The sequence below is a fragment of the Nicotiana sylvestris genome, chromosome 8 (genome assembly GCF_000393655.2).
Source record: "Nicotiana sylvestris chromosome 8, ASM39365v2, whole genome shotgun sequence".
NCBI classification, from domain to species: domain Eukaryota; kingdom Viridiplantae; phylum Streptophyta; class Magnoliopsida; order Solanales; family Solanaceae; genus Nicotiana; species Nicotiana sylvestris.
Window position 1 is genome coordinate 186,271,260 of NC_091064.1, and position 20,939 is coordinate 186,292,198.

The 20,939-nt window shown below is 39.9% G+C and overlaps 1 protein-coding gene across 1 annotated transcript; it reads right to left on the bottom strand.

The window, feature by feature from the left end:
- Window positions 1-19,656: 19,656 nt before the first annotated feature.
- Window positions 19,657-20,939, bottom strand: LOC138876123 (uncharacterized). Its single transcript, XM_070155020.1, has 2 exons — window positions 20,844-20,939; window positions 19,657-20,157 (listed from the first exon to the last, which is right to left on the bottom strand). Exons 1-2 carry the CDS (start codon window positions 20,937-20,939, stop codon window positions 19,657-19,659), a joined length of 597 nt encoding a protein of 198 aa, XP_070011121.1.

A 20,939-nucleotide genomic window follows, 5' to 3' on the forward strand; every position in this document is an offset into this window, starting at 1 on the left:
TCACTAGAGAGTGACAAAGTAGCTTGTGATGAGAGTATCACAAGTTAGTCAAAGTCTTTGTAACTAGAGAGTCACAAAGTGGCTTGTGGTGAGAGTGCCACAAGTTAGTTGAATTGAATCCTTTGTAATAGAGTTATTACAAAGTGGCTTGTAATAGGTATTTACAAGTTAGTGAAGTTGAAAGCCTACAGTTGTAGGTCGTGATTTTTGTCCCCTTGAGTTGGGATTTTTCCACGTAAATATCATGTGCCTCACTTACTTACAGTTTTACTAGTGTTCTCAGCATAACCTCATAGAGGACCAGGTACTCTGTGTTGATGGACTCATACAAACTAACAATTGGTATCAGAGCGGGTTCCTCCTATCAGGCTAACACTTAGGAAGGATCTTTATGGCTGCTCCACCAAATTTTGAAGAAGTTCAATCTACATACCGACCACCCAGATTCAATGGACAATACTATAGGTGGTGGAAAACAAGAATGCATGATTTTATCATGGCTGAGGATTCTGAGTTGTGGGATATCATATGTGATGGTCCTTATGTTCCAACAAAGGCATTGGAAGAACTTCCATTTTCAATGTCAAAAAACCAGTAAAGAATACACTGACGCAGACAGGAAAGTTATGGAGAAGAATTTTTGTGCCAAGAAGATTATGGTATGTGGAATAGGACCTAAAGAATACAGTAGAATCTCCGCTTGTGACACTGCTAAGAAGATATGGGAAGCTTTGCAAATATCTCATGAGGGAACCACCCAAGTAAAATAGTCTAAGATCGATATATTCACTACCGAGTATGAACTCTTTTAGAATGAAGGATGATGAATCTATTCAAGATATTCACACAAGATTCACTTCCATCATAAATGAGTTACACTCACTCGGCAAAACCATTCCTAGAAACAAGCTAGTGAGGAAAATCCTCAGTATTCTGCCTAGTCCTTGGGAAAGCAAGGTGAATGTTATCACTGAATCAAAGGACTTACAGGAGCTGACCATAGAAGAGCTATTGGAAATCTGAAGACCTACGAGATGAAAAGGAAGATAGACAGTGAAAGAAGAGAAGCAAACAAAGAAAAGAACCTGGTACTCAAAGTTGATAGCAATGACTCAAGTGAGGAATACAATGACATGGCGTACTTGACCAAAAGATTTCAGAAGATGGTCAGAAGAAATAGAGAAATGCTAAAAATGGGCATCTCTAGCAAACCAAAAAATTATGATCTCTGTCATAAGTATGGAAATCCTGGACACTTCACCAAACACTGTCCTCTCTTGAAGTAAGAATTATCTAAGAACAACCCTGAAAAACAGCTAAAAGGAACCTGGTTCCTTTTAAGGACTTCAAAAAAAAGATCTGCTGACAATGTGATGAAATAGGCTCTTGCAGCATGGGGAAATTCCTATGGTGAGTCTGAAGATAAAATTGATGCTGGTGATAGCTCCATGATGGCAGTTGAAGGCGAGGAAAATGAATGTGACTCAACCTTTGCTTTGATGGCCAAATCAGATGATGATGAAGACGATGACAACAAGGAGGTAAATTTCAGGGATGTTCAAAGAAATCTGAAATCCTACTCTCCTAAGAAACTCATGTCTTTAGCTAGTGTGTTGATTGATGCCTATCATAGTCTTGTGGAGGATAGGGATTCCTTGATTTTAGAACTAGGAGAAGCTGGACAAACTAGAGATGACTTAGTGTTGTAGTATTGACCATAAGGAAACCATTGAAAACTTCAAAGAAGAAAGAAATGATCACTTGGCAGTAATTACAGACCTAAGGGAAACAATAGAGACACCAGAGACTATTTCAAAAGCTGGAAATTCTGGAAAAGGGAAAGAGATAGCCAGTGATGAACATATTAGGCTTGAAGATGAGTTGAAATCGGTGAGAACTAGGATGTGTGTTAAAACTGAGAAAAACAAGCACCTCCAAACTGATCTGGAAAGAGTAAAAAATGATCTTGAAAAGTTCCTAAAGTGGATATGGTCCTCAGAAACTATCACTGCCATGTACACTAATAATGGTGGAAACAGGTAGGGAATAGGGTTCCAAAGGGAGAAAATTCCTTACAACCCTCACAGCAAATGCGTCATTGTTTTTGATAACTGGCTTTGTACCCACTGTGGGAACAATTGGCACTTCAAAGAAAACTGTCAGGCCAGGGTTCAATCTGTTCAGAAAAACAAAGTATTTGCTAAAAAAATGACTACAAAAGAGGGACCAGGTTCCACTCACAAAAAGCGCACATTACCTGCATGGACTAAGAGAGCTCTTATTCATCCTCTTTCCTATTACAAGGGACCAAAACTTTCTTGGGTTCCTAAAACTAACTCTTGATCTTCTTGTGCACGGAACAGTGAAAGGAAGAGGTCAACAATGGTTCATGGATAGTGGGTGTTCAAAGCACATGACTGGGAACACCATGGACTTTCTTTCACTAAAATCCCTGCAAGGAGGGAGTGTATCCTTTGGAAATGGGAAAAAGGGGTACATTCTTGGAGTTTGAAAAGTCGGGAAATCAATTACTCATTCTATTAAAAATGTGTACTATGTCAATGGCCTTAAGTACAGTCTCTTGAGTGTCTCTCAGATCTGTGATAAAGGAAAAAAGGTGGAATTCTTGTCCAAGATATGTACAGTTACTGATCTGGTAACTGGTGAAGTGTTACTTGTGGCCAAAAGATACAAGAACATCTATGTTGCTGATTTCGAGTCCTTACAAAGTGGTGATCAGAGTTGTTTGAAAGCCATTGATGATGATGTTGAACTGTGGCACAGAAGACTGGGGCACGCAAGCTTTTCTCCTCTGAACAAACTAATTCAGAAGGACCTGGTCCATGGTCTGCCCATGTCAAAGTTCAAGGTGGAACAAATCTGTGATGCCTGTGCTAGAGGAAAATATGTGAAGTCCTCATTTAAGTCTAAAAGGGATGTGAGCACCTCAAAACCACTAGATCTTTTGCATATGGACCTATGTGGTCCTATGAGAGTGCAAAGCAGAGGAGGAAAGAGATACATTTTTGTGATAGTGGATGACTACTCCAGATTCACATGGACTCTATTTCTTAGAACTAAAGATGAAACTTTTGAGGTGTTTGTGGCCTTTGTGAAGAAAATTCAGGTGAAGATGGAGTCTAGAGTCGCATGCATTAGGTCAAATCATGGAACAAAATTTGACGATGCCAAATTTGATGAGTTTTGCAATGAAAATGGCATCACTCACAACTTTCCAGCTCCCAGAACTCCTAAGAAAAATGGAGTAGTGGAAAGGAAGACTAGAACTCTGGAACTTCTGGGCTAAAGTTGTCAACACTGCTTGCTACTTGGTGAATAGGTGCATGATCAGATCCCTCCTAAACAAAACCCCATATGAGCTGCTGAATGGAAGAAAACCCAAGCTGACTCACCTAAGAACATTTGGGTGCCAATGCTATGTTCTCAATAATGGAAAGGATCGGCTGGGTAAATTCGATGCCAAAAGTGATGAAGGAATATTTCTGGGTTACTCTTCTCAAAGCAAAGCGTACAAGATATATAATAAGCGGACTCAATGTGTTGAGAAAAGTGTTCATGTTATTTTTGAAGAGTCTTATCCATCCTATGAGAAGAATGCTGAAGAAGATCAAGATGGAGAACTCTTACTATTCCCTGGTGAAGTCATTGACATGGCGAATGGAATGGCAAAATATGATGAGTCAAGTAAAAGAGCTGAGTGAAGACAATATTGTCTCATTTTCAATGGAATCAGGTACTTCAATTACAACCACTGAAGCTGAATAAAGAGTGGTTGATGCAGCTCAGGGTACTCCACTAGCACCTGAGAGAATAACTCAGGAAAACCAGTCAAATGTACCCACACTCTCTCTAAATGAACCTCAAACGTCTAACTGGAGACATAAAAGCTCCCATCCTCTTGACAACATAATTACCCCTCTAGATTTCGGAGTACAAACCAGGTTAAAAGCCATAAATTCACTTGCATTCTCCGCCTTTCTCTCCCTAATAGAACCCAAGAATATCAATGAAGCCTTGAAAGATGGAGATTGGATTACAGCCATGCAAGACGAGTTACATCAGATTGAAACGAACAATGTCTGGCACCTGGTACCCAGATCCTCAGATCGAACCATTATAGGAACCAGGTGGGTATTCAGGAACAAGCTTGATGAACATGGGAATACCACAAGAAACAAGGCCAGGCTAGTAGTTTACGGCTACAATCAGGAGGAAGGGATTGACTATGATGAAACATTTGCTCCGACCGCTCGCATGGAAGCTATTAGACTTCTAATTGCTTTTGCATCTCATATGGAATTCACCTTGTTCCAAATGGATGTCAAAAGTTCATTTTTGAATGGACTTCTTAAGGAAGAAGTCTATATGAAGCGACCTCCAGGGTTTGAATGTCATGAACACCCTGAATATATTTTTAAACTGGACAAAGCATTGTATGGGCTGAAGCATGCTCCTCGAGCTTGGTATGAAAGGCTGTCAAAGTTTCTCTGGAAGATGGTTTTAAACGAGGGAAAATTGACAACACCATATTCCTAAAGAAACGGGGAAGGAACCTGCTCATTGTTCAGGTCTATGTTGATGACATCATTTTTGGGGCAACAGCTGATTCTCTATGTGAAGAATTTGCAAAACTCATGGGAAGTGAGTTTGAAATGAGTATGGTGAGGGAACTGAACTTCTTCTTGGGTTTTCAAGTAAAACAGTTCCCAAAGGGTACATTTATTTGTCAGCAAAAATACATCAGGGAGCTCTTGAAGAGGTTTGACATGGAAGCATCAAAGGTAATAGACACTCCCATTGCTACGGCCACTCGACTTGACATGGATGAAGCTGGGTATCCTGTGAATCAAACCATGTATAGAGGCATTATTGGGTCTCTTCTCTATCTTACTGCAAGTAGACCTGATATTGTCTTCAGTGTGGGGATATGCGTAAGATTTCAATCAAATCCCAAGGAAAATCATTTAAAGGCAGCCAAAAGAATTCCGAGATATCTTAAAGGAACACAGTACCTGGTCATTTATTATCCCTCAGGTGACAGTTTTAATCTCATTGGATATGCTGATACAAACTATGCAGGTTATCTTGTGGACAGGAAAAGCGCTTCTGGAATGGCTTACTTCTTAGGTTCATGTCTCATCTCTTAGGGCACAAGGAAGCAAAACTCAGTGGCTCTTTCAACAGCTTAAGCAGAATATGTAGTTGCAGCATCCTATTATGCAGAACTTTTGTGGATCAAGCAGCAACTGAAAGACGTTGGGGTACTCACTGAGAGTGTGCCCCTTCTATGTGATAACACAAGTGCACTCAACATAGCCAAGAATCCAGTTCAACACAAAAGGACCAAGCATATTGATGTGAGGCATCACTTTTTGAGGGACAATGTGGAGAAAAGGTTGATATGTATGAAGTTCTGTAGCACAGAAGATCAAATTGCAGACATCTTTACCAAGGCATTAAGTAGGGAACACTTTGAAAGAAACAGAGTGAAGTTGGGGCTTTTAAAGCCCAATTGAGAACCTGATTCCTCATTATTTGGCTATGGAAATCATCTTCAAGAAAAATTGGCTAAAAGTGTTTTCTGGCCCCGTCTAACTCACTTCAATATCGTTGCAGGTAAACACGCATGATGAGTACAGAATCTAGATGCAGTGCATGGATGATAAACGAGGATTAATATTTTCAAATAACAGGTCAAGAACCTGGTTCTTGTACCAAAGGTTAGTAGTTCTGTGCATTCTTTAATACACGTCTTAAAAAGGTACAAAACACAACTACCATGTCATCCAACTTTTTAGATCCTACTATCATGTCTTTTCACTTCAAATCATTTCATCTCCTTCTGAAACATTGCACTTCTCCACGCCCAACCACCATTTCAGAATCGGTGCCTATCTCTCTCTCTTCATAATTATCCATTCTTAATAAAATCCCTCTTTTTGTTCTCCACAAACCATAAGTCTTCTATTCGAACTTCCCAAAGCACCTTCGCTCCATTTTTCCAATGGTTGATACAAACTCCAACCTCGTTGCCTCAGCCATACCTGTTACTGAAAGACTTATGGAGTCTTTCACCCCTAGTGAGCCCTCTTTAACCACTCTTACCCTTCCGCTAAAATCACACCTCACCCAGATTCTCCTTCTCTCTCTATTTCAGAAACCCCTAAAATTGTTGATTTGTCCTCTCCACCTTCTGAGGTTCCAACTAATCAAAGACCAAGTGGTAAACAAGGTCAAAACCCTGAGGTCACAGAGGGTTCAGCCATTGTTGCTACCGATTCTGTGGTGGCAGCAGTGCCGATTGAGGAAGAAAATGTTGTAACCGTCTTTGTGGTGTCTGCTGATAGTGTAATACATAAGATCATCTCCCAAAAAATGAGGTACAAGGTATGGGGGACGAAGAGGTCATTGTAACTGTTGAAGGTGCTGCACTAGCAGATACTACTAGGCCCTTACATGAGGAACCTAACCCCTCTCCGGAGGACCCAAGTTAGGGTTCTCATTCCCAGGACAGTTCTGATCCTACATTTGATGTTGTACCCTTAGAAATACAGGCACCTAATATGAGGTCCAGTGATAAGGAGGACTTAGACAACCTAGTTCTTGATGCATTCAAAGTAAAGCAAAGGGTGGTATCCACCCCTGAGTTTTCCACCAAGTGACCCACTACCAGGTTGCAAGCTAAGGTGGCCTACGACTCTACCCTTCAAAAGAGCAAAAAGGGTAGTAAGAAGCAAAGGAGGAAGCTGGTGAAAGATGGTGTACCCGTAAGTGATAAGGCGATCCTTGTGGTAAAGGTGGAAGAGGAAACACCAGATGAACCTGGTTCACTGGTTAGACGGTCTCAGAAAAAGAAGCAGCCTACTTCAGTAGAGAAGGCTTCAACCTAAGGATGTTGTGAGTGAGTTCTCGATGTCTGATGAGGATGTGTTAGTCAAATCCAAGGGAAAAGAGAAATTCCGTGGTGGGAAATATGGCAAACGAAAGTCTAAAATTGTTCAAGAACCTGGTTCTGTGAAGAGAATAAGAAGTGAAGTCAGCCTTGGCTCAGAACGTCCGAGGTACCAAAAAGTTCTGTTGGGTCGTACTTTTGACCCAGCAATCTCTGAGATGGCTAGTATGCGACAAATTCTTGAAATGGTCGAGTTTCAACGATGGGCACATTTATTCTAAATAGATGCACCTAAGGCATATGAGGATGAGGTACAAAGCTTCTTTGCTGGCCTTTTTCCCGTTGAGACAGACCATATATGTTCTTTGGTGAATGGAGTGGATATCATGTTCGATGTAAAGTTGCTTGGTGAGATTCTCAAAGTTCCTACAGTTAATGTGTCCAATGTAAAGGATGTGTGTCAGTTTAACTTCAGAAATGCCGTGGTAAAAGACAATGCAAACCAGAAGGGGGACCAGATCCATAAGAAAGCGCTACTCCTTGTCTATCAGCTGCTGTTCGAATTGGTAAACAAAGTTCTATTGCCTCGAGCTGAGAAGAGGTCAGTGACTTCTAAGTCTAACTTGTTCTTGATGGAGCAACTGGATAGCTTTACTCTTGTGAGCCTGCCTGCTATTATGATTGAACACATGCAAAAGGTCGCCACCTTCAAAGATGGTATTCATGGCCTTCCCTAAGGGTTCTTGCTTATGCGAGTGTTTAAATTATTTGAGGTCCCACTGGGACAAGCAAGGTGGGGACTAAAGAGCAAACTTTCTCACAGACAACATTGGAAGAATGCGAGTGCATAGAAAAGAATAGGGGAGTAGGAAGTACATCAACCATCTCACAGCTTATTAATGCTCAGAACAGTGCAGCTGAGGAAATTCGTCGGTTGAAGGTCAGGAATGCTATCCTGGAAGGTCAGCAAGCCCAAGGGGTTCCGGCGTCAAATGATTAAGTAGTTCATTTGACAAAAGAGATTGTTGATCTTATGGCGCAAGTAGAGAACCTGAAAGCGGAACTGCTCAATGAGCAAAAGTCAGTCAATGCCCGAATAGACCTTATTCTCTGTACACTTGCTGCAGCTTCCAAGCCCTCTACTCCTAGCGCCCTCTAAGTACCCCTTAAGTGACCAGTTTCTGGAAATGTTCTTTTAAGTTTTTTTTGTTTGGCAGATTTTTTTTCTTTTTTGATGTGGTTGGGATGAAACAATGTTGCTCCCGTCTTAACAGTCCAATGTTGCCTTCGCTTTTTAAGCAAAGGCATATAAAAAAAATTTAGCATTATCAAATCTATCCTCTTTTATTATCTCATTGCTTTAAATCTATGTTTCTCTTCTCTATTATGTTGTGTGCACATATGTGGCATGAGTTAGCTCGGCTAGACTTCTTTATGTTGTTTTTCTGTTTTTCTCTTTTTAATGATGCCAAAAAGGGGAAAATAATAACAAATAAGTGTGTAGTAGATAATGAGAAATAAGGAAGGCATAAAGTCACGGGGAACTACTTGTGGAACTTGTGTTCTCATGTTACTTAATCTGGTTCTCACTGCTCTAAATTCATTTTATCAATGTTAGGTTTGTCGTCATCAAAAGCGGGGAAATTGATAGGTTTTAAATGTCTTTGCCTTATGTTTTGATGATCTAACAAACTTACTGTTAAGAACCAGATAGGGAACCTGACACATTTGGACTACACTGCAAGATTAACGGATTCTGTCTAAATGTGAACTGCTATAGATTCAGGAGATAGGAAACCAAACAAGGACCTGATACCCTTGTGGTTCCCTCATAGCAGTACAAAGTCAATTGGACATAGCTGGAAGCGACGTGACCGCCTGCACTGTACTATTTCCCGTGCCCACTTATTTTTTAACCAACTAAAGTGCTTACATCATTTCAAGTGATGTCATCAAGGTGTATCAACAATGAGTTTATATCAAAACATCACTTGAACATTTCTGTTTCACATTCAAGCCTTTTGCAAAAACAGAGAAATCAATCCTCACAAGCTTGAAGAACAAAGTTAAACGCTACTACAGACCAGTTCCTAAAGTTAGTATGGTGTTGTCCTTAGTTGAGTTGTAACTTTGTGGTTGTTCTTATTGTATCTCCTGAACTGCTTAGTCAGAAGCGTTGATTAGGAATCCTCTTGTAAAATCCGTAAATTCTCTGAGTTTATGTTGTGACTAGGTTTAGTCATAAGTTAAAGTCTTTGTCACTAGAGAGTGACAAAGTGGCTTGTGATGAGAGTATCACAAGTTAGTCAAAGTCTTTGTAACTAGAAAGTCATAAAGTGGCTTGTGGTGAGAGTGTCATAAGTTAGTTGAGTTGAATCCTTTGTAATAGAGTTATTTCAAAGTGGCTTGTAATAGTTGTTTACAAGTTAGTGAAGGTGAAAGTCTACAGGTGTAGGTCATGGTTTTTGTCCCCTTGAGTTGGGATTTTTTCACGTAAAAATCCTGTGTCTCACTTACTTATAGTTTTACTAGTGTTCTCAACATAACCTCATAGAGGACCAGGTACTCTACTGTTTGGTGGACTCATACAAACTAACAGTTATTGTTCCACGTGTCTTAACGTGTCATCACTTAATTAATTCTAAATGTTAACTTGATTTTTCCCAATACAGATAGTCCCCCCACTTGCCATTTATTCATCAATTGAATATTTGGGAAGTGGATCTCATAAAAGCAGGAATTTTTGCCGCCATTCTTTGTATCATTATAACTTCTCCAAAATTGATGCTTCGCATGTCACTTCCATTTAATGTTCGTAACACGTGGTGGATTTTGATTGGTTCTGCAACCCTTCTATGCCTTTTGAAGCTTTTTCCGACTTGCATCAATCACAAAGTGACAGTTCTCATTATGACGTTCTCATCATTACCTTTTTTGTTTGACGGTTGCTTTTGAGTATAAATATAACCTTTGTCTTTCTTTTTCCATAAAAGTTTTCCATCTTTGAATATTCATTCTTGGCTTCTTCCTCGTACAGCTATGCCTTCTTCGAACCCTAATCCCCGAAGAGTTCCCATTGTTGATGAACTTCCCCTTGCTCATGTTAGAAGCAGAAGAGGGGGAAGACTATGCAGTTTAGGATCATCATCTATTCGAGGTGCTTCTTTGCCTCCACTTAGTTCTACCCCTCCTTCTTCTTCTAAAACTAGGGGTTCTCTTCCACATAGATCTTCTGCCATAAGTAGGGATTCCAATGAGCCAATTCGTGAACCTACAGTAGACGAGATTATCCCTTCTGAACTTTCCTTCTACCAATAGAGAATCAATTAGGAACCAGGTTTCCTCTATGTCCTCTCATGATCGTGCTGATGTTTACCCTTCTCAGATTACTAAAGGTGTGATAACCCGGCCGGTCGTCTTAAGAATTTATGCCCGATCCCCTATTAACTACTTTTCTCAAGTTTATTTCTGCTATTTTGATTTGCCGGGATGTTCGGTTTTGAGTTTCGGAGAGTTTTGGGACACTTAGTCCCTAAATAAGAGCTTAAGTGTTCGAAAGTTGACCGTAGTCGAAACAGTATGAAGACTGCCTCGTAATGGAAATTCGATGATTCTGTTAGCTCCGTTGGGTGATTTTGGGCTTAGGTGCGTGTTCGGATTGTATTTTGGAGGTTCGTAGCTAATTTAGGCTTAAAATGCCGAAAGTTGAATTTTTTAAATTTCCGGTTCAATAGTGAGATTTTGATCCGAGGGTTGGAATGAAATTCCAGAAGTTGGAGTATCTCTGTAGTGTTTAATGTGACGTGTGTGCAAAATTTCAGGTCATTCGAACGAGGTTTGATAGACCTTTTTATCGAAAGCATATTTTAGAGTTTTTGGAATTCTTAGGCTTGAATCCGATGAAAAATAGGTGTTTGATGTTGTTTTGAGCGTTCCGAAGGTTGGAGCAAGTTTGAATGAAGTTATGGGATATCTTGGTAGGTTTGGTTGAGGTCCCGGGGGCCTCAGGTGAGTTTCGGATGCTCAACGAACCATTTTTGGACTTGGAAAAGCATCAGATTTTTGTTGGTATATGTTGCAGACTTTTCTTCATTGCGATCGCGTGGGTAGGATCGCGATCGCGAAGGCTTAGGCGAGGCAGAGGGAATTTTGCTCTTCGCATTCGCATGTAGAGGAATGCGAACGCGTAGCTTTGGGGCAGTGATGAATCGCGAACGCGTGGACTAGGCTGTGTTCGCGTAGAAGAAATAAGGCGACAATGGATTCTTAAATATTTCTCTACGCAGTCGCGTAAAGCCAACCGAGTGCGCGTAAGTCTGAGGGAGCTAAGCATCGCGTTCGCGGACGGGGTTCCGTGGTCGCGTAGAGTAAATCTGAGGCGCGTGGTTTTTGTTCTTCGCGATCGCGACTGGCCTTCCGCGATCATGACTGGTCTTCCGCGATTGCGATTAAGGAATTGCCTGGGCAGATTTTTAAAACCCAAAATCGAGGGTTTAAGCCATAATTTATATTTTGGACTTGGGAGCTCAGGAGATTGCGATTTTTAAAGAGATTTTCACCTGGGCGATTTGGGTAAGTAATTCCTACTTGGTTTAGACTAATTTCCATGAATCTACACTTAAATCCATCCTTTAATTTTGAAATTATGGTGGAAATTGGGGGAAAAGTTCTTAGACCAAGAAATTGAGTTTTGATTGGGGATTTGACACTCGATTTGGACAATTTTGATATGGTTAGACTCGTGAGAGCGTGAGGATTCTGAAAATATAAATTTTACCCGATTCCGAGACGTGGGCTCGAGGGGCATTTTGGTCATTTTACCTAATTTCGCGTATTAGCTTAGAATTTAATTGTAGTGTTAGTTACTTGAAGTGTTATTTACATTATAAAATTGAATTGAATAGATTTGGGTCATTTAGAGTCGAGTACTCATGGCAAGAACGTGGTCTCGGGTTGATTTTGAGTCGGTTCGAGGTAAGTGGCTTGTCTACCCTTGTGTGGGGGACCTTATCCTTAGGATTCGGTATATTTCATATTTGAAATTCCTTGTACGTGAGGTGACGAGTGCGTATTTGAACTAATTGTTGAAAATCCGGTTTTCTTTAAGTAATTTCAATTGTGTTCTTTTTCCTGTTTCATTTTACTTGTAATTTAAACTTGTTGTTAGCTTAGGAAAAAAAGCATGTCTAATTGACTTAACTGTTTAGTTACTTAACTACCTTAATTGAATTATGTGAAGCATGTTAGGTTAGAATTACCTATTTACTTGGTAAGAAATTGAGCTTAATTGAGTATTCTTGTACTGCTGCTGTGTGTTTTACTTTGGGACTACGGGACGGCATCCCAAGAGATCCCATGTACGTATTTATGATTTGAACTGAGGTGCGGGATACCGAGAGATCCCTGGCACGTATATTGAAGATACCAAGAGATACCTAACACATATTGAGGTTACCGAGAGATCCTCGGGATACCAAGAGATCCCTAGCACATATTGAGGATACTGAGAGATCCTCGGGATACCCAGAGATCCCTAGCATATATTGAGGATACCGAGAGATCCTCGGGATACCAAGAGATCCCTGGCATATATTGAGGGTACTAAGAGATCCTCGGGATACTGAGAGATCCCCGGTTATTTCCTTTTGAATGTTTTTGCCTCTGTTTCCGTTATTGAATTCCTTGTTTTTCCTGTGTTAAATTCTTATCGTTAGTTCTCAACTGTACTTCTTATCTTATACTGTCATGTTTTATACACTTTATTTTATCTCAGTAGGGCCCTGACCTTCATCGTCACTACCCGACCGAGGTTAGGCTTGGCACTTACTAAGTACCGTTGTGGTGTACTCATGCCTCTTCTGCACATGTTTTTCATGTGCAGATCCAGGTAGTACGACTCAGTCCTATCACTCTTGAGGCGAGGCAACTGCTCCAGCGACTTTGAGGTATATCTGCCGCGTCCGCAGACCGAGGAGTCCCTTTCTATTCTAGCTTTTAAACATTTGCCCTTCTGTATTTCTTTTCCTTGTTAGATATTCTGGAGTTAGAGTACTGTATAGTGATCCTTAGCTTGTGATTTATGGATTTCCGGGTCTTAGAGATATGTATTGGTTTCTGAGAGTTAAATATTGCATATGCCGAGCGGCACTTTTAAACATTGTTTTATCACTCTTCATTCTGTTTTAATTTGTTTTATTCCGCACTTTGGTTATCTTCCGCAATTTAGGCTTACCTAGTCGTAGAGGACTAGGTGCCATCACGATGGTTCACAGAGGGCGAACAGGGGTCATGACAGAAGGTTTAATCTCTGTTGTCCGTAGAGATTTCCATTGGAAATTTTACTTCCCAATCAGAATTCCTAATGCAAATCAAATAATCACATCCTACATGACTGGATTTTCTTTCGTGTATACATATCCTTTTACACTGAATTTTAGACCCCCCATTGATCCTGTTATCATCGAGTTCTGTCATTTTTTCAATGTTTGTTTAGGACAAATTGGCCCCATTGTGTGGAGGGATGTTGCTTGTTTAAGGTACTTGGCGAACTTGGCTCAATTGCCTTTTACCTTTTTTCATCTAATCCATCTTTACTCCCCTAAGCTATTCCGACATGGGATCTTTACTTTGGTGGCGAGGAGTAAGATGGTTTTAGTCAGCCCTGAGGATGACAAGGATCGTGGCTGGTAAGCTAGATTTGTTGTTGCTCCTACTATAGAGTTAGTAGGCAAATAAAATACTCCATTCCCTGAAAAGTGGAATTTTGCACGTAAGTTTTCTTTACAACTTTCTCTTTCCTCTTTTTCCCTTTTCCCTTTTTTTTTAGAAAAGGTTTGTTCTTCCCGTGACTATTTTACTTTTTCTTTTTCACCAACCATGGGAATTGTTGAAGAGATTCCCAATTTTCGTGGTTGGGTAGAGAAATTGTTGACCATTGCTCCGATGGAGACTAGATCTTGGAAATACTTTTCGAACATGTTTGGTTGGAAGGCTAAAACCCATGGTAAAAACTTTACTCTTTCCCTTTCTATTTTTGTTCGTCTTTCATTCAGAATGTATTTGATCGTCTTTTTATTAGGGTTTCCTATTCGTGGTGTTAGTGCCGAGTCAATCGTAGCTTCCAGGGTTTCTTTGGCAAGATCTCAAGAGATAATTTTGAGTTCTTCATAGAAAAGGAAAGCTGATGCATCCTAGGATTCTGAGGAGGAAGTGGAACGAGAGGGAAGTTCCTTAGTTAGAAGGCCGCGAGCTAGAAGGCGCGTCATTTCGGATGACGAAGCTACTCCTCCTCGTTCTATTCCTGTGACCGAGCCTGTTGAAGACACCTTAGTGAGTTTTGATGATGATACTCCTATGGCAGCTCGTGACTCTGATGAGCAGCTTTTTTCACGTGGGTTTGATAGTGAAAGTTTTGATTTGGTGTCTGATGAAATACCTCTTGTCGCTTTCCCAGTGTCTGTTCCGGTGGAATGTTCTTTACCCGTTTCTACTACTGTTGTTTCTGCCCCACTTCAAGCTATTATGACTTCCTCTACAGTCCCCACTACTATTGTTCCTCACACTGAAGTTGGTTCTTCAAGTGAAAGTAGAGTGATGAAGCAGATTACCATCGAAGTCCCTGCTGATAGTAGTCTTTTGAAAAAGTCAGGTCGGACTGACATATGGTTGAAACCCTTGATTGGTCCAGTTGAAAAGTCCAAACTAGAAAGTCATAGTTCTCTAACTTGGATGAATGATATCGTGCAGTCATCACTGAAGGTATTAATTTCCTTCCATGCTTTATTTCATTCTCCTTTTACCAGGATTCTTATCCCCCCCCCCTTTAGATCAATCTCATCGGTACGGAGATGATGAAAAGGGTTTCCCATACAAAGCAGTTGATGCATGATTATCAAATTGAGGCAGACAATTGGAAAGAACAATATGAAAGTTTTCAGCTTGATATGGAAGTTTTAGAAGAAAGCAAATGTACCTTAGAGCAGCAGTTGAGGGTCATGGCATCGGAGTTAGCAGTTGAAAAAGCTTCTTCCAACCAGGCAGGTAAGGATAAAACTCTTCTTGAGTCATCATTTGCCGAACAACTCTCCAAAGCCACCGAGGAGATCAGAGGTTTGAAGGCCTTGTTGAACGAGAAAGAAGTCTATGCAGGAGAACTTGTTCAAACACTCACCCAGACCCAAGAAGATCTTTGTGTGTCTTCTGATAAGGTCAAGTTTTTGGAGAGTTCACTTACCCCTTTACATTCTTTTTACGATGTTGTTTTAGCTGAAAAAGAGGAGCTCAAGAGTGAAATTGACTATTGAGAAAGAGACTACGAGGCTCTTGAGGACAAAGCTATTGTCGAAGTAATTTGGGCTATATTGAACACACGCCATGACACCCTTATGGAGGTTAGCCAAGAAGGTTTTAACTTAGATGCTGAATTAGCAAAGATTAAGGAAACTATTGAGAAAACTCAGCAAGGCCAAAATTTCTCTTCTACCATGGTTGATACTCTCGAGCACGTTGAAGCTGACTCTAGTGTGGTGGATATCCCAACTCCTTCAAATCAAATCGAGCCTTCTGTTGCTGATGATACTGTTTTGAACCCTTCTCCTGCTCCATAGTGAAAGTTTATTGGTGAAGTTTGACTTCCTTTTTTTTTTATGGAATATGTGGTGGTTTAACCTCTGGTCCCATTTGGGGGTTATGTTTTTTGGTGATAACAAGTCCCCCAGGTCCTTTCGAGGCTTTTTGTAAGAAGACAATCAATTTATAACGAAGTTCATACTTAGTTTTAACTTAATATTATTAAGTTTTCGTTTTAACTTAATTCTTTTGAGTTTATGCTATACTCTTTTAATAATTTGCCTTGTTTTTTATAAGTCCAAGGTCTTGCTTTTTAATTCGTGGGTTTTTGTATTACCCTTTTGAATTTTTGCTTTTTTAGAAATGATTTATTAACTTCATGGATCTTTGAACCAAACATGAATTTATAAAAGAGGGCCCTTTTATATACGACGCTTAATGAAGAAAACGTCTCAACTTCATAATGGTGTAAACATACGAAAGAAGAAATAAGAACACACATGTTTCTTGAAATAACTTTTATAAAGTTTTCATTCGAACTTTGTCAAGTTTAGATAACATCTTACATGTATTTAACTATCTTCTATTACTCTTCCGTAACTGTTTTCTTTACAACTGATTTTCAAAAAAGAAAATCCAAGGGTTTCTTTATGACCCATGGCTAAATACTGACTTTAACCTAAACATTCGTAAGATTCTGAAATCTGTATCCACGAGTGTCTTCTTCATAGGTTTTTGGATCAGGCTTGTGTTTTAGGCTCGTGACTTTGCTCTGAACTTGATATTTATTGAATAGACTTTAGGCTTGACTTGACATTTAGTTGTTTCAGCCTTCTTTGCCCCTCCTTATACATACATCATATGTATATTATATAGTCCCCCAAGTATTTGAGCTTTGAAGTATGAAATCTCGAGCACTTGATTATTCCTTCCATGTGGTCCTTTTCCTAAAAAGGAAAAACATATGAGACTCGGAGGTACGATTTTAGATGAAGATTGCTTAACCCATTTAAATTTCCATCAGAATAGTTGTAACCCTAGACCGGGAATTATGTTCTTTCCACGTGTCTTTCAGGTCGTAATTCATCATTTAGTACGGGCTAGCTTTCTGCCTATCATCTAAAAACTTTTTTTTAATAATTCAAAAAAAATCGTTAGTGAGGATACCTGCCCGGTGGTATTTTCTCCCTTAGAAGTAGTATCTCTTCAGGTGAACAACATTACAATTTGAAGGTAGAATCTTGTCATCCAATGTTTCAAGCTCGTATGCTCATTTTCCTGCGATACCATGAACCTTATAAGGCCCTTCCCAAGTTGGACTTAACTTTCCTGCATTGGCTGCCCTCGTGGATTGGAAAACTTTCTTGAGTATGTAGTCCCCAATCTTGAAGGCGAAGAGTTTGAACCAAGATTTCTAGATGAACGGGGTAGGGTATCTGAGACGAGCTTTCCGATTGTAATACCGCTCAATAACTTGTTTTTGTGCTGCCATCCTTATTAATGTATTTTCCCTTTTTTCTTCAAGCAAATCCAAGTTTACTCGCATCTCTTCTTCGTTCGATTCTTTAATAGCTTGAATATATCTCGTACTTGGTTCCCCCATCTCAATTGGAATTAAGGCTTCAGCTCCGTACACAAGTGAAAATGGTGTTTCTCCCGTACTTGTTTTTGCTGTTGTTCGGTAAGCCCATAAGACTCCAGGTAGTACCTCTGGCCAATTGCGTTTAGATTCTTCTAGTCTTTTATTTAAGTTATTGATAATGACTTTATTGTTGATTCAGCTTGTCCATTACCCATCGGATGGTAAGGAGTTGAAGTAATCCTTTTAATTCGCCAACTTTGGAAAAATTCTGTGATTTGTGCACCTATAAATTGCGGGCCGTTATCACATACGATTTCCTTTGGTACCCCAAATCGACATATGATGTTCCGCCATATGAAGTCTCTGACCTCTTTTTCTCGTACATGTTTGAAAGCTCCTGCTTCTACCAACTTAGTAAAATAGTTAGTGAGCACTAATAAAAATCTTACCTTGCCTTTGGCTTGTGGTAGTGGACCTACTATATCCATCCCCCACTTCATAAAAGGCCATGGTGCAATGACCGGATGTAATAATTCAGTTGGTCGATGCATGGTGTTACCATATCTTTGTCACTTGTCACATTTTTCCAAAAAAATGTGTCGCGTCTTCTTCCATTTTCGGTCAATAATAGCCGGCTCTAATCATGGTTTTTACCAAAGATCTTCCTCCAGCATGATTTCCACAATGTCCCTCGTGTATTTCCCTCATCACGTACTTTGTTTGAGAAGGCCTGAGGCATCTTTCTAGAGGACCACCGAACATTTTTCGATAAAGATTGACTTGTTTTAAACAGTAGCGAGAAGCTTTTTTGCGAAGTGCTTGAGCTTTTTTCTTATCCTCTGGTAAAATTCCATGCTGCAAAAAATTGACAATCTCGTTCCTCCAATCCCAAGTTAGATTATTGTAATTTACCTCGTTTTTGTCTTGATCGAGTACTGAATGAAACAAATGAATCACGGAAGCATTCTCTTTATTTGTCACTTCTGCAGCAGATGCAAGATTAGCTAGGACATTTGCCTCGGCATTTTCTTCCCTTGGTATTTGCATGACTTTCCAAGTTTGAAATTGCCTGACCAAATCCTGTGCCTTTTCCAGGTATTGCTGCATCCTCGCCTCTCTGGCAGTATAAGTCCCCTGCATCTGGTTAACAACAAGCTGGAGTCACTTTTGATTACTACCTGCTCTATTCCGAGCTCTCGTGCCAACTCTAAACCTGCAATCACAGCTTCATATTTTGCCTCATTATTAGTGATTGGATAGAACTTTATTTCTTATCTTATGGTTTCACCCGTAGGTGGTACTAGGACAATGCCCAGACCTGTTCCTTTCACATTTGACGAACCATCAGTAAATAAGGTCCATGTACCTGGATTAGATCTATTAAATACCTGCAGTTCTTTTTCTGCTTCTAAGTGTATCCCTTGGCTAAAATATGCCACAAAATCTGCTATAACTTGTGATTTTATTGCAGCTTTGCTTTTCTAAAGTTGAAAAGAATTTGAAGCATTTTTCTGATGACTTGGAAATAAACCTGCCTAAGGCTGTTATTCTTCTTGTCAGCCTTTGAACTTCTTTTTTGCTCGTGAGTATGTTAGGAATCTCTTTGATAGCTTTAATCAGCGCAGGATTTACTTCAATGTCACAGTTAGAAATAAGAAATCCCAAGAACTTACCTGATGAGACGTCAAATGCACATTTCTCAGAATTTAACTTCATGTTAAATTTGCGAAGAATCTGAAATATATCAATCAAGTGTTGAATATGGTCCCATGTTTGTTGTGATTTTACCAACATATCATCTATATACACTTCCATGGTTTTGCCTAAATGTTCTTGGAACATTTTGGTCACTAGCCTTTGGAATGTGGCCCCAACATTCTTTAAACCGAATGGCATGACTTTGTAACAGTAAGTCCCCCTGTCCGTGATGAAAGAAGTTTTTTCTTCATCTAGAGGATCCATTTTAATCTGATTATATCTTGAATAGGCATCTAAAAAACTTAACAATTCATGCCCTGCAGTAGCATCGATTAGTTGATCTATATGCGGTAATGGAAAAGAATCTTTAGGGCAAGCTTTATTCAGATTAGTATAATCTACACAAACTCGCCACTTATCATTCTTTTTAGGTACTACCACAGTATTAGAACCAATTTGGATACTTTACCTCGCGGATAGACCCGATTTTTAAAAGTTTCTGCACCTCATCTTGAATCACCTGGATTTTGAAGGAGCCTTGCTTCCTTTTCTTTTGTTTGACAGGTGAGTATGATGAATCTTCATTTAATTTGTGGGTCATTACCTCCGGTGCTATACCTGTCATGTCTAAATCGGACCAAGAAAAACAATCTGTGTTAGCTTTTAAAAATTCAATCAACTTACATTTCATTTCCGGGCTGAGGTTGGTTCCAATGTAGACTTTTCTGTCTGGCCAATGTACAAACAGCACCATAGCTTCCAGTTCCTCGATATTTGTCTTGATATTTTCATTTTATTCTAGTTCCTGAATAGTATCAGTCCTCGAATCTACATCAGTTTGCCCATTTTCAGTTGAGGTTCATGTTGATGCGTCCTCAATTGTATTCTGTGATTGCTATTTTTCATCACTTTTTGCGTGTGAATCTGCCACGGAATTAATACTTCGTGAAGCTTGTTGGTCACAACGGATTTTTCGTATCCCCCATTGTGATGGAAACTTGATAACTTGATGTAGAGTAGATGGAACAGCGTCCATTTCGTGAATCCATGGTCTACCAAGAATCATATTGTAAGCCATATCCATTTCTACCACCTGAAATTTTGTATCTTTGACGACTCCTTCTGCGAGTGTGGTGAGTATTATCTCCCCTTTTGTTACGACGCTCGAGTTGTCAAAACCAGATAAGGTGTGTGCCTTGGGTATCATCTTATCATCAGCTTGCATCTCGTTTACCACTCTTAACAGAATAATATTCACGAAACTATCTGGATCAATCAAAACTTGTTTTACATTAGTGTCATGTACAAGTAAAGAGATTACCAGTGCATCATTATACGGGGTTAGCACGCCATCTGCATCTGCATCATCAAATGTAATACTTTCTTCTTCCAAAACCTGACGAACTCACTTCCCATGTGTGACTGTAATTTTTGAAACATTCTTTGCTGCCGTGTATGTTACACCATTAATCTCTTCTCCTCCGCTTATGACATTAACCGTCCTTTTTGGTGAAGGAGTTTTAGGGGGCTCCTGCCTATTCTTCATATATGCTTGCTTACCCTTTTCAGTAAATAATTCGGTTAGATATCCTTGCTTTAATAAATTTTCAACTTCGCTTTGCAGCAATCTACAATCCAGCATTTTGTGACCGTGATCGTTGTGAAACTCGCACCAAAAATCAGGATTTCGCCTATTCGGGTTTGATCTCATTTCCTTTGGCCACCGTACCTTGTCTCCCATGCTCCTTAAAATAGCCACCAACTCAGATGTGCTAACATTAAAACTCTAACCGCCGATCTTTGCCTTCGAGCTTCTGTCATCATCACGCGCCTCTCGCGTGTTTTGTTCTTTTCCGAACCTTGATGATGAACCTGACTCCTTATCTCGTGATCTATGATCGTACATCAGGTTTTCTTGTTTTGCACGAGAGTCTCTTCATGTTGGTCCCATGTAAGGCTCGTACTTATTTTTACCGGACCTTTTTCATTTTTAGCTCGTCTTGTACTTACCTTTTCCTCTTTTCAAGACTGAGTGATGGTATCCTCTTCTATCCGCAGCTTCGTGATGTATCTATTGTAAACATCATTCCAAGTTGTTGCTGGAAATTCTCGTACACTTTCCTTAAGTCTTCTCGTGGCTTCTGAACTTTTCTCATTTAGATTACTAGCAAACGCCAT